At 33.8% G+C, this 15210-nt stretch overlaps 1 protein-coding gene across 1 annotated transcript in view; it reads right to left on the bottom strand.

Annotated features, from left to right (window-relative positions):
* LOC134853223 (E3 ubiquitin-protein ligase TRIP12-like) overlaps positions 1 to 15210 on the bottom strand; it is a 92598-nt gene that overhangs the window by 10380 nt on the left and 67008 nt on the right. The window contains exons 18-19 of the mRNA XM_063869184.1: positions 13430 to 13812; positions 10938 to 11041 (exon numbers count right to left, since the gene is read on the bottom strand). Of these exons, the coding sequence (XP_063725254.1) occupies positions 10938 to 11041; positions 13430 to 13812 (487 nt within the window). The remainder of the gene's footprint in view (positions 1 to 10937; positions 11042 to 13429; positions 13813 to 15210) is intronic.

A 15210-nucleotide genomic window follows, 5' to 3' on the forward strand; every position in this document is an offset into this window, starting at 1 on the left:
GATGAATCCTATTGGTCTATTTTGAACTAGAATTATTGCGTACTTGTGAGCATGTTATTTTGAAAAATTGAAATGAAAAATGTTACGGAGGTTTCAAGATTGTGAAGTATGAAATCTTAAAATTACTTTTTAAATTCTACTTTCTTTAATATTTTAGATTGGGGGATGAACATTTTGTAGTTTTTACGTGGTTGATTTCGGAGTCTTGTTGTTTTTCTATGTTCAGATTTGTCTATTTCTTCTTGGGGTATTATTTGTTCTGTCATTTTTCTATTTTTTCTTTGTTTTGGAGATTCTTTATGGTTTTGTGTATTGTTTTTGGTGGCGGTTGGTTTTGTGTTTTGATTTTCGGTGGGGTTATCATTTTGTTCTGTGTTTTTCAGATGTGGTTCATTTTGAATGATTTTTAATCCTGTGAAAGAATATAATTGAGTTAATTCGCGGAGTGCGTATTCTTTTGGGTAATAAGGTAATAGGTTGTTTCGATGTTGAACGATTTCTTTTGTGTTTGAGTCGGTAATTTTATATGTGACATGAGTGGGTTTTGCAATTATTTGGTATGGTCCTTTTCGAAGGGGTTGTAATTTTTTAGAAATTCCTTTTTGAGTATTAAAATTAGGTATTAAAACAAATGTTCCAATTTTTAAATCGGAGGCTGGTGTAAAACGTGAATTGATTTGTTCATTGATGTTTTGTCTTTGTAATAACTTTTTTGTTATTTTTTGATAAATTTCATTGTGTTTTTTATCTCTATTTAGAATCCATTCGGTGTGTGTACCGGAGGCTAGTTTAAGAATTTGTGGGTGATGAAAATGATCTTCATCATGTGTATGTAAAGGTAGGTTATAACAAATTGAGTCTTTATTTGGTTGACAATAACCTTGTGCGTTTTTATGAGAATTTGCTGTAAACATTATTGGTTTGCGTGGCTTTTGGTTAAAAACCATTTCGTATGGTGACATTCCTAAAGTTGTCGTTATTTGTGAATTATATGCTAAGGGAAATAATTTTACATCTGCTGACCATTCGGTATATTTTGTATCATTTCCGTTGATGATACATCTAAGATATTCTTGTAATGAACGGTTCATACCTTCGACTAAGCCGTTTGTCCAAGGTGCATGAGATGTACGTGGTTTGTGTTTAATGTTATATAAATGACATAGTGTGATAATTTCATTATTTATGAATTCTGTACCGTTGTCTGTAACTAAAATTTCTGGTAGTCCGAATTTTGCTATCCAGTGTTCATAGAGTGTTGTGTAAGCGTAATAAGCGTTACAATGGGGTACTGGGTTAAGTGCTACATAATGTGTAAATGCGTCAACAATTACCATAATGTAGGAGTTTCCTTCGGATGAGGGTGAAATTGGTCCCTTAGTATCAAATGAGATACGATGGTTAAAGTACAAGCTTTGTCCTTTAAAATCTTGTTTTTGTGCTATTTGTTTTTGATTTGGGTAAGGTTTATTTAGTTGACATACTATACAATCATTGCATAGTACTTTTATCCAAATTGGTGCATTTGGGAAGTAAAAATTTTGTATAAAATTTGAATATGTTTTTTCTGATCCAGAGTGTCCTTTAATATTTTGTGTATGTGAAATATTAAAAGCTATAAGAATCATACTTAAAGGGAGACACGGAACTGTAGATTCATTCAGGTTATACTCTAAAAGGTCTGTATTTTCGTTAATTGTTGTATTATTGAATTTTCGAAAATATCGGAGGAGTGTTTTATTTCCTAAAATAGTTGTATCTGCCTTGACGGGTTTAGTTTTATATTTGTGCCATGATTTTAGTTGTCTAATTATCGGGTCAAGATTTTGATATTGTTTCAGTGTTGAAATTGTAATTATTTCTGTTGGGGGGAGAAAAATGTTTTCGATTTCTAATTTAGATAAGGGTATTGTATCAAGTGGGTCATGGAGGTCAAAAACTTGATTTATTGTGTATTTTGAATCATTTGTTTGTGGTCCTGATAAATTTATTTTATCAGTTAAATCTTCTTTTTCAATTAGTGGAAAATGGTCTTTCTTAGGCGGGTGTTGTTTTGTTCGTTTTTGTTGGGTGTTATTTTTTATCCATTGAGAATATGGGATTGGTTTGAAAGTTGATGTTCCAAGTAGATCAACTTCATAATGATTATTTTGACAATCTAAATAAAGTGGAAAATGTTGTAAATTATTTATTTGTGATTGTTCAATATCAGTTTTTACTGCATATTTGCATTCCAATCGGGGTGATGTTTCGTTTTCTGCAAGGTAGAATTTTATGTTTTTGGGTATTTCAACTGTTGTTTTTCGTGTAAGTAATTCAGGTGGTGTATTTCGACTTAAGGTGTCTGGTAATGCAAGATTTTTTCCTGCAGTCCAAACTATATGTAAGTTTGGAAATTTCATTAGAATTAGTTGAAATCTGTAAACTCGGTGGTTTGGATTAGACTTTTGTGTAAAAAGAAAAATGATTGGTTTATGGTCTGTGAATAGAACTGTTGGATGTTTTGATCCAAGTATCAGAAATTCATATTCTGTCAGTGTATATATTATGGCTGTGCATTCTCTCATTAGAGTTGAGAGTCGTAGCTCTGCTTGAGTGAATAGTCGAGAATTTGCTGATATGAGGTTCATTTTATTTGTACCATTATGTGATTGTAATAGTGCTGCACCGATGCCAAAGTTCGAAGCATCGCACATTGCATAAAATGGTTGATTTGAGTCTGGAATTGTGTTTGAAATTTGTTCAGTTAAAAGTTTCTTTATTTCTTCAAATCGTGTTTGATGTTCTGTGTTCCATTCAAAATTATTTTGTTGTCTAAGGATGTTATAAAATGGTCGTAGATATAATTGCATTTTATAAACATATTTACTTAAAAAGTTTAACATTCCAAGAAATTCTTGGATTTTCTTTTTATTTGTTGGTGGTTGAAGTTTTTGAATAGCGTCAATGCGTGATTTCAATGGAGTGATTGTTTTTCTTTCTATATTATGTCCTAAGAATTTAACTCTTGTCAAAAAAAAGTGTGATTTATCGGGGGCGGCCTTCAGATTTTCGTTCTGAAGTATTTGGTGATATTTTTCTAAAACATTGAACATCTCGTCTTTTGTTTGTGATTGCATAAAAACATCGTCTAAATAGGTGATTGCGTTTTTCTTGAGTATTAGTGGTCTAAAAATTTTGCTCATAAAAGCTGAAAATGCTGCTGGTCCTATGGATATTCCATAGAATAAGCGGTTGAATTCATATTGTTGGTTTCCGATAACAAATTGTGTTAAACGTCGTGATTGTTCATCTAGTGGCATTTGATTGTATGCACTATTCATATCGGCGGTTGTAAAGTATTTGCCGTTTATTTTTGTTAAAATAACTTGTATTGGTTCAATGGGCCAATTACATTTTGATTCATCTATGAGTGAATTGAGGTATCTAGCGTCGAGAACGATTTTTAATGATTCTCCTTTAGCTAGAATGATAACAGGGTTGATGAATGTGTTGCCTTTTGGTTGTTCTTCTTTGTTTACTGGTGATATAATGTTGTATTGTTCTAAAATATCGAGTAATCTGTTCACTTTATCATGTAAGTGAATTGGTACTTTACTTGCTCTCTGTTTTTTGAAAACTGCGTCTGGTTTTAACGGGAGATGTAGTGATGAACTGATTTTGCCAACATCGAATTTTGATGTTGCATAGACTGATGAATATTTAATGAGCTGTTTGGCTAATTTTTCGAATTCGTCTTGTGTTATTTGTGAATGTTGGAAATTAAACATTGTTAAAAATTTCTGTTGGTCCTCTGTGTAGTTACTTATGTTGAATGTAGGTTTGAAATATGGAGTTTTTGTGAAATAATCCGTATTTCTGTTTTCGTTACTTATTATATTATTTATAGATAATTCTTCATTAAGAATTGTAGATTGGCAAATATCTAGTAATTGGAGTATATTATTTACGCGATAGGCTTTTTCGTGTATTGGTGATATTGTGGCGTTGGTTTCACAATATCCTAAAAGTCCTAAAGGTAATGTTACTTGGTAAGGTGTGTTATTATAGACATGTAAGGAAATGATATCGGAATTCGAATTTTTCAAATATTTTATGGATGAGATTGTGATTTTGAAAAATTTATGAATAGGTTTGAATTCAAATTCTGACATATAAAATTTTTGTTTGTTTTGTTCTTTATCATATTGGTGAACTTGTTTGATTGAAAAATTATAGATATTTCCTGATAGTGGTTTTAGGTGTTTTCTTTGTTTGTTAAATATCGGGTAGAATTTTGAAAAGAATGGTGGTTGTTTATTTAATCTTTGAAAAAATGTTAAGGATGTTTCTTTTGTTTTTGTATATTTATCTTTGATTAATATTTTACTATTTAGTATATTAATTGTTGGTATATACTTCGAAATAAATGGTATTCCAATGATATTATATTTAATGTCAGTGATATGGAATATTTGTTTAAATGGCTTATTTAAAATTTTGCTTTGTTCCATTGTTCTGGTGGGGAGGAGAAATAATTGGATTTTTCCGTAGTTTATCAATGTTGATCCTTGTGCTGTTGCTAACTTACTGGAGGTTTCAAGAGGTATTAACTTTGGGTGTAAAGTTTTTATTTCATTCCATGTGGGGATGTTTATTATGTTTGATTCTGCTCCTGAATCAATTAAAAAATCTATTTCAAGGTCTGGTGGTTGAAATTCTTTATTTCTTGGGCTTTCTAAGCTTTCTGGGCTTCTTTTATCTATTGATTCTTTTAGTTTGTAAAGTTCGTCTAAACTGTTGGTTTCTGATTCTGAAAATGCGTTTCGATTTTTTGAAAATCTTTTTCGTGTTATTTGTCTTTGTTTCGTTATTATTTTTCTTTTTAGTGTTTGTCGTTTTGTTCGAATGTATCCAACTGTTTGTGTGTGAGGTGTGATTACAAGGTCGTATTTTTTGTTATCTATTTCACAATTGTGTAAAACGATTGTTTGTTTATTTCCTAGGTTTTTAAATGACATAAGGTTTAGAATGACGGATGCAAAAGGTTGTTAAATGGTTTCTATTTTTCTTAAACTGTTAGTTCTTACGATTTTTTGGTTAGCTTAACCTGGGTCTATTTGTTCAGGATTGGAGTGAAAAGTATATCGATTCCGAAGAATGATTTTTTACTTTCTCGTGGCTAGTATAAGTTAAGGTGTTAACTTACTTAATCTTACTTAGGGGTAGTGATTGTGTTCAAGGGTTGGAGAATAGTAAATCGATCCACAAGGTTCAGGTATAATTAGAACGCGAGTAGTTCGTTAGATACTATTTTAAACTTACTAAGTCTAAGATTTATCCTGGGTCTGGTAAGAGGGGGGGTCAAGTGAAGGATGAATAACCGAAGTTCTTCACTGTTTATCCTAATTTGAATGATTAGTTTTGTTTAAAAATTTCTATTAGTCTTGGGTCTTTAGAAAGGGTTGGGTAGTGAATCGACGTTTGAGGTCGTTAGACACTAATTAAGTGGGTGGGGGAGAACAAAGTTGTTCTGTTTGATCCAAGGATAAGCCTTGATGATCAAATTTGAAATTTAATTAAGTAGAAAATGATTTAAGATCCAAGGATAAGCCTTGATGATCTGGTTTTAAAATTAAGTGAATTTAAGTTTTAATAAAATTTTAAATGTGTGTAAAGGAAAGATTTAGTGTTTTGATGATATTAGTGGGTTTATGATTGCTGTTATGTTTTAGATGATGAAGCTGGAACAACAGGATGATTTATGATTACTAACCATTTATTGTCATGCTACTAATTTTTATTTTTATTTTCCAATAAATATTTTTCAAACATGTTTTGTATAATACTGCAGAGTTTTAGGAAAACGATCTTAGATCTTTTTATCAATCGTTATTGTATATTAATAAATTTGTTTAGCGCCTGAAATGATTTTGAAGAGTAACTTCAAGGTTTTATGTTTGCAAATGGAAATCTAAATTCATTGCAAGTAGTATTCGAAATATAAAAGTTTGTTCTGGCTTTTGCCGAACTATCATATAACTATACGGCAAGTTTCTACTTTGTCGTATGTCGTCTTTGGTTCGAGGTCTTCTTCCAATTCCGGGTAGTTCTGTTATGGTTCGGAATATTGGCTCTGATCTATTGAGTCGTAGAGACATTTCGATTAAATTATTGTCGTATAACATTTTTGTAAATGTTTTTGTCTAATTTCTAATCTATTTTGGTTAATTCTAATCTATTAAGGTCTTGTTCGAGACTTATGGTCGCACCAGATGAGTTAGGACCGAAGTGTAACTCATAGAGTAATTTCGGATAGGGTACACCGTCTGCTCGTCACGCTATCTTATTTTCGGCCGGATAGATTCGTGCAACTTCTTAGTCTAATACCGATCCTAATCTTACTCTTATACTATCTAGTCTCAGGTTGTTTAACTAGTCTCTGCTAGGCTCAATAGATCTAGGGTATACTGGTTTATTGCGGCTGCTGAAGTGCTCGGGAGAGTCCAACTAATTTCTAAGTTAAATTCAAATCTCTCTGGTGCTGAAATTACAAGTAACTTCAGCACTTACAAATAAGTGGGTTGTTAGTTAGATGGATCATGATTGGTTAATATTAAATACTTTACATTGGTAAAACATTTAATTTATCCAATCATAAAATGTAGTTTAGATCAGGTTCCAGTTGTTCATGACATCCGTTAATACCATCAGCCGGTTTTTGAAATGCATAAATTATAAACATGAAAAATGTCTTCAACCATGTTTTACTTTCAACTTTCCGAAACATCATTTGGCGGCTTATTTTATGAAACCGCCAATAACTAGTGAAGAAAGATCATGAAATTCAGAAATTTTTCAAAAAAGTTTTCAAATTAATCATATTTCACGAATTTATAAGGAACTATTCGGCTTGAAGTCCCTAATTTTAAGATTCGGCTTGAAGTCCCGTCGGCTTGATGTCCGGCACCCAATATTTAACACCCAAGGACAAATGTCCTCCACACTTTCAGTGGTCGGAATAAAAATATATATTCTTTAATCTCTTGAGAATGGATGATAACAACAAACAGCCAACTCTGCGACAACAACAGATCAATTAATGAGCAAATTATTTTTGTTTCATTTCAAGGTCGGGAAGTTTTCGAACACTTTCCACTGGCAGTTGATATTAATGGGTGCCGGACATCAAGCCGACGGGACTTCAAGCCGAATTGTAAAATTAGGGACTTCAAGCCGAATAATTCCTTATAAAGTCGTGAAATATGAACAAGTTGAAAACTTTTTAGAAGAATTTCTGAATTTCATGATCTTTCTTCACTAGTTATTGGCGTTTGCACATAAATTAAGCTTCCAAATGATGTTCCGAAAAGTTGAAAAGTAAAACATGGTTGAAGGCATTTTTCATGTTTATAATTTATGCATTTCAAAAACCGGGTGATATTATTAACGGATGCGAATCACAAGTGGTGCATTGTCATGAATAACGCTTATTATAGACTAAACTTGCCAAAATTTTAGAAAAGCAACATTTTGCAGATGATAAAATAGCGTTTTGGGGTGCTTGTAAAGTTTTAATTTCGGCTTGAAGTCCCTTCGGCTTGAAGTCCCGTCGGCTTGTTGTCCTAGACCCGATATTAATTACACGACTGACAATAAAAACAGTTCTTCAAATTCAGTTATCCAATTAAGCATAAGAGTTTTCTTCGAGCTTTCAAAAAGTTTGTAAGGCTTAAAAGTAAATGGGAGTGCTGAAGAATATATGGATAAGCAGGCAGCAGAAAAGTATGTTTTCCATTCATCAAAGCAAAAAAAACGTAGATCCCAACAGTATTTAGAACGAAATTCGAAACGTAGTTATTCAAAAGCAGCCAAGAGTCAATGTTTGATGGACTAATACCTAGAGCATGAGAAATAAGTCAAGCACAGTTAGTACGGTTAAAAGCACGGGTCAAAAGAGTCTCAGCAAATAGTAGTAGCACTTTATAGAGATGGGAAATTTAACAAGACTGCTCGTATCAGGGCGAAGCCCTGAATGTTCCGACCGCCTTTTAATGTTTATGGAGCAGTAATAACATTTAAGAAATAAAAAATGAGTTTTTTTTTTCTAAAATTTGAATTTTTTTATGAAAATCATCCCCCCACACGCCATATTAAGTACAAAAGGATAGATTTCACTCCTTGTAACAAATCAAATATGGCAAATAAGCTTCTTTCAACCAATTTGGAACGATTTCTAAGACGGATTAACTCTCCGCTTACGCGTTAATAGCGCGAAATATATCGCGCGTTAATTGTCCCAAATTGGCCAAAAAGGCAATCTTTAAACCCCCGTAACTTTACGAAAAATTATCACAGGTAAAATATCTTTTCAAATTTAAGCTCAAGACAACAATACCTTTCGAATGATATAAAAAAATACCGTCAAAAATGGCTAGTTAATAAGTCGAAATTTGTCTGAAGAAAAAAAAACCCACCCCGAGCACAAATATTCCGTTACTTTCGTATCGAAAGTCGGAACAATAACTGTGATACTTATAGCCCAATTTCTTGATCAGATCACTTGGAAAAATTTGAACGGCTATTATATAATAGTAATTGAGTTTTTGAAGAGGTTTTCTTTGCACTGAGATTCAATTTCGCTTTCGTAAAGGTGACTGTATAACTGATGCGATGACTCTTCTGCAAAATAACTTAAAGGCTCAAGTGAATGGCAACAACCTATCGAGTTGTTTTAATGATGTGAAGAAAACATTTGATACAGTAAACCACAGGTACTTATTTCTGAAATTGGAACTTTATGGTGTGCGTGGATTACCACTTGATCTAACAAAGAGATATTTAACGGGCAGATTTTGATTCGAAACGAATATCAGTGACTCATGGTGTTGCACATGGATGATACTGCCATTGTCGAAAAAAAGATTATTTTTCTCTGGGTATCTCTCACGTCAGCGACTAGATGATTTCCAATCATCTCACTTTTACATACTTTTATCACAAAGCGACCCGCGTTTCATTGTTAGCATCTGTTCAATTACTTCAATAGTTTCAAAAACCCAATCAATCAGCATGGTTTTTTTTATTATATCATTATTCAAACGAAACTAGTCTGATTCAAGTTTCAGAAATGCAACGAACTGCAAAAATAGAACTTTTCAGAAGATACCATGATTTCGTTCGGAACTTGATGATTGAAAATGAAAAACAGTGTATTCGGAAAATTTTTGTATGAACAGTTGAAAGGGTAGTCGAACAATTTTTGAAAACTAGCGACTTGAACTGTATCATTCTTGTACAACCCAGTCAGACTCTGAGATGAACCTCAAATTTTGCTACTTCAACTGTATACAGGAAATAAAGGTGCAAATTATTGCTTCAAAACAGATTCAAGAGAGTATACATCTATTTGAAAAAAATACCTGCCATTATTAGTCAATATCAGTTAAATTTCTATTTCAAATATCAAAATCAAAAAAATCAGAGAGAATTTTTTCTAGCTCTTTGGCTAATCGCACGGTCGCTTGGAAGTACACCAGTGACCCAGCAAAATCTGTGGATACCTATTTGATATTTTTAATGAAAGGAAGGTAAAACCGAATGAGTGATAATAGGAATGCGACAAAAAATGATTAAAGTATCATGGATAGTTTGTGAAAACCTTATAGTGCACCAGACACAAAAAGACGACTAACGGAAAGGATAGTGAAAGTCAAAAAAATAATTTGGGCCGAGCTCATATGACCTGTCGTGAAACTTCGAAAGTTGCCAGTATGGCAATGACGTTCAGTTCAACGTGAAAACATTTCTAACTGAGGTTAATATATATGAGTCGCAAAATTTGAGCCTTTTAAAAGCGAGCAAAGTTGAACCCAATAACTTACTTGAAAATAAGGAAGGGGAAATGCCCTGTGCGGTGTAGTGGACCGCCATGGAGTAAAATTTCATGCCACAAAATGGCTTTCTCTTGAAGCCATTTACAAAAATAGGAGCGTAGCCGCTTATGCAGGAAAAAAACTCCACAAACTTTTCTTTCGATTGAAAACTTAATCTCACATTTAGGAGGCTAGTTTTCGGGGAAAGCAGTCTATGAAAAGTTAAAAATTTCAGAAAAACGGTCAAAAAGTTTTTTAAAAATTATGGCGTAGACGCTTATGCACAAAAATACCCAGAACCCGTTTTTTCGATTGAAACTGTACTCCTAGATTTTTCAGGGTAAGTCTGAAGAAAAATGGAAAAACATAAGAACGCAACTGTTTATGCAGGGGAGATCCTGATGACTGAGGATATCCCGTGAATAAACACTAACTCCTAAAACCGTAGAAAGTGGGGTAAGGTTAAACCGAAACTAGAAGTCGATCAGGTTTTTCGTGACCTTTACACTTTTGCTGTTCGATTAAGGAGTTTGCCTTCCTTTTAACAATAGAAACTGAACTTAAAAAAATCAAAAGTCAAACCGCGAAAAATCAAAATTGAGTGTGAACAAACTTTAAGAAAAAAAACAAACAATCTTTTTAAGAGACTAGCGTAATATGCAGGCACACAGTGGCGTAGCCGGTCCTTTCATTGGTACATTTTTTTGAACAAAAAATCGGTGAAGTAGTTTTCGAAAAAAGCTAAGGTTTCTACGAAAAACGCAAAAAATTTCCAAAGCCTCTCAAAAAAACAAATCCTATCCATTTTCACAAAACTCGTTTTTACCAAAGCGAAATTGAATTCACGCCATCAAAACTCAATTTTATACATGCAATACAGCGATAGCATAAGCAAACAATTTAATGAACACTTTTATTTGCGACTTAGGTTGGAAAAAGCTGCATCGTAGTATTACACTATGCTTCGATTGTGCAGCAAGGCCCTATTTAGAAGGGTCGTACAGTCAAACCAAGCGCAAGCGTAAAAGTCTCGATTCTGGTGTTTCTTAACTGGATTAAGTTGTAACGTCAATTGTGACTTGCCTCCGACTGGTAGCTTGGGACTTCCAGTGATGAACTGGAGGAACAGTCGCTTCTGCTGGGGAGAAAGGGAACATATTGCAGTGAGAAACCACTCCACCGCCTCACTAAAGCAACACACAGTCACAACATCATCGTCATCACATAATCAACACTGACTTTTTGACTCTAGTCCAACTTTTGTTATTGAAGGTCTTACCTACTTCTCATTTGGTGAAAAGAATTAGAATGAGAATGTCAAGCTGCCAAAATTTAAAACAACGCGAACAGATTTGAAGACATTTTGCAGAAAAAAACACGACATCAATAAATGTCGTCACTTCGTTCATTAAAACTTAATTATTTGAAGCTCATTGCCAATTTGAACTTATTTGAAGCATAAATTATATAATTTTTGTCTCTACTCATGCTCAGGTTGAATTGCTGCATTGGGAATTGGTGTCATAAAATAGGTGAAAAAGTAAAAGTTCAAGCCTAATTTGCGAACTTATCTTGAAAATTCCACAAGTTAAAATCACAATTGAAATGGCTTTCGTATGGTATATCACTGAAACCAGGTGACTTTTTGTGACTATGTTCAGTGGTCGGGGCGTTGTTCAGCCAGTGCAATATTGACAATTAAACCACAGGGCAGCCAAAAACATGAATTTGGCTGATATATTTATTGAGGCAAACCTATCATCTACTCATACGATGCCAAAGAAAGCCGCCGTTTAAGGAAATGAGCAGGTTTTGAATTTACAACACAGAGGCGAAACTGCGCTTCGCAAACACAAGCGAGAAAAATGCAAAAAAGATCTCTAAACAGGCAAAACGAAGTGAAATAAGGAAAACGTTAAAAAGACACCTTGAGAAACTTTTTTGCAGCACTTGGGAGTAACACGTTCTCACATCTGCTTCATGGCCGCTGCTAGTTTTACTAACAATAGGCACCAATAAAGCAGCAGCAGTTCCTATCAAATTGCCAATGCGATGCAGGAAAAACTCGACCGAAAAACTGTAACTATTTCAATGTTCTGGATTTGGATCTCCTACCGGTTGATTAGGATTTCCACTTCCTCGCAATCGCACCAAGGACGCTTGGAAGAAAAACTAGTTGCCCAGTTTATGCTAGATTCACATGTTTTAATCATTTGATCACATTTTGTACTGATAACGAAGTTACAAAAATGGACTTAACACAAAACCCTAGTGATTTTTCTGCTTAAGTAGTGGATTAGCTACATATTTAAAGAAAAAAGTACAGATCAATCTTTCAACTGAATTCTTTATCTCAGATTTGGCTGTGTAGTTTTCAAAAAAAAATTGAAAAAGATTCCAAAAAACGATCAAAAATTGAAAAAGTTGGCTTTTCCTAAATTCACAAAATTTTCTCTACTAAAGTATGGGTAGGAATAGTCTCGTATGCAGAAAAATTTCCACACCCTAATTTTAGATTGAATCCTTAGTATCGGCTTTAGCTAGTAGCTTTCGAGAACAGTGATGAAATGTCTTTAAAAATACGGTAAAAAAACTTCAAAAGATGGATTTTTCCGATGTCCATATCGGTTTTTCTACAAAACAAAAAAGGCGAACCAGATTACACAGGAAAAATCTAGGCACGACGTTGGTTTGAATGAATTATCAACCTCAGCATCAGCGGGTTAGTTTTTGAAGACAAAAAGAAGTTTCCAAAAAACGGGCAAAGTTTCAAAAATTGTACGTTTTCTAAGGCCATAATTTTTCAAAACGCAGGGCATAGCTGCTTGCGCAGGGAAGATTTGCATACTACGTTTTTTCTTCCGGTTGAACACTTATTCTCAGATTTGGCAGGGTACTTTTTGAGGAAGGTCAAAAAAATTAACCAAAATGTCAAAAAATGCGCTTATTTGAGGCCATAACTTTTTTCTTCCGAATTTAGGGAATAGCCGCTTGAGAAGGAGATCCCAATGATTAGTTGTTTAGTTTAAACGTTCATCTCAGATTTATGCATTTATTATTTAAGAAAATGAACAAATTCAAAATCAAATAAATCAAAAATCCTCCTACTGAAACTTTCGAAAGCCGTAGAATGTGGTGTAAACTGAAAAGAGACTAGCAAAACATGCAGGCACATAGAATACAGCCAGTGTTTCCAATGACACCATTGTTTTAAAAATTGTTTCAGTAGGTTTTGAGAACTTTTTGCGAAAAAAATGGACTTTTTGCGAAAAGTTCAAAAATTTTCCACAGGGTCGCAAAAAAAAACAAAAATTAAAAAATCCCATACAATTTCATAACAACTGTTGTTTTCAAACAGGACGTAACACTGGCCTTAAATAAACCAGGACTATAAGCTATTAAATTTCCTATGCTTAAATACGCTTGAATATGATGAAATTGAAATATACCAAAAGTGCCACTAATGAGCACTTTTATTTATTACTTAGGTTGAAAAAAAAATGTTCGTAATAATACACTTCGCTGCGCTTGTGTAAAGACAGCATACAGTGGCGATCATGCACACTCATACTCACCTGTGTCGCGTGTATCCATGGTCGAACTTGGCACAGTCTGCTATGTTCTGAGGGGTCCAGTGGGCGGAGTCCTGTTCGACGCCCCCACAGAACAGCTGGTCCAACTGGTGGGGGAAGAAGAGACTGGACAGGTGGTGGAGGGGACAGACTGAATTGAAGCCCTCCCTGACTGCCTCCATCTGTTTCCCCACTCCCTCCCGAAGAGTCCAGTGCAGCAGCAGCTCCAGATACTGTTCCAGGTTGTGGATAGTCACTGGCATGTCACTGCCCCCTTTCCGCATCTCCACGTCGTAACCAGGCAGCTCGAACCTCAGGTCCAGACTCTCGATCGAAGAATTGTCCAGAGTGAGGCTCTCCAGTGCCAGCTGCAGACTGGATGCATTCTACACACAAACCAACAGAATACTTTCCGCATTTGAATTTTGAACTTGAAACAAAATCTAAAATGAAAACTGAGCGTGATCAAATTTTAAGTCTTTTTCCTCGAGAAAACAAAAAATCAACATTATTTGTATAAATGAAAAACCAATTCGTTCATTAACCCTTGGACACAAAATACTCAACTGGTTATCGGAAGATCAAAAGTTTTCGAACAAAACATGAAAACCTTGAGAAACATAGCCAACTGACAATTGCAAAAAGGATCATGAGCTCAATAGTCATATAGACAAAATCTAGCAGGTTTTAGCGAAATTTTTTTAAAGCAGATAAACAAATATTTAAAAAACTATGCAGACAAAAATTTTGGTCTGTCACCAATTAAAATTTTAACCCTGACTGAACTGTGTTAAAATGTTCAGAAAACAAGTAATGAAATCATTTGTAAATTGAAAATAGAAAAAATCCGAAACCTATTTTTTGTTTTATTTGTTAAATACTTACGTTTGAAGGCAAATACTTTTAACCCCGAACACTTTTAAATCATTCTTCAACGAATTAGCTCAGGGAAGAACATTTCAATGGAAAAAAAAAACAATTTTTATTGTAAAATGTCATCTTTTCCAAAAATTTACTTAAAATTGTAACTTCAAAATAAACTAAATTCAGAAAACCACTTAATGAAAAACAAAAAAAAACGCTGGTCTCTTTAAGGCCAACCAGAGCTTCGCATTAGTTGCGATACACCGCAAGTGCAGCATTCCAAGCTAGCAAATCGTAATGAAACAGAAATAACAAAATCGAAAAAATATATTTTTTGGAAAAGAAAATTTCAGAAAAACAGTCGAACAAACAACTTCGATTAATTAAGGAAATATTCGAACAATTAATTCTTAAAATTTTAAAATCTTGCAACAAAAACTACCTTAATGTTTTACTCTTGAAATGACCTAGAATAAGATAACTAAGCCGACAAAACAATTTAGGCCGGACGAAGTTTTTAGGCAAAAAAACGAAAGGAAAACCAAGGAAATATATTAAATTTACAAATTAAAAGAGTAAACTTTAAAACATTTGCATCTACGATCAAAATGCTGTCATCAAAAAAATCCTCGATAGGGCAACTAAGCCGACAAAACATAGCAGACAAACAGTCCCGGAAAAATTTCAAATTCATAAAGACTGAAAAAAAAAGAAGATCTGTCTGGGACTCGAACCCCTGACCTTAAGGTACAAAGGCAACTACGTTATCTCACCAAGTGCAAACTTTTCGTGAAGTTGCTTATGTTCACTAATAAAGTAACTTCAAAACTTCGTACAATTTTAAAACAGTTACAAAGGAAAATAACTGAACATAAAAAGAACAATATTTGATTTTTTTTCTGAAAAAACTTGAAATCACG

Source organism: Symsagittifera roscoffensis, chromosome 8, assembly GCF_963678635.1.
Source record: "Symsagittifera roscoffensis chromosome 8, txSymRosc1.1, whole genome shotgun sequence".
NCBI lineage: Eukaryota > Metazoa > Xenacoelomorpha > Acoela > Convolutidae > Symsagittifera > Symsagittifera roscoffensis.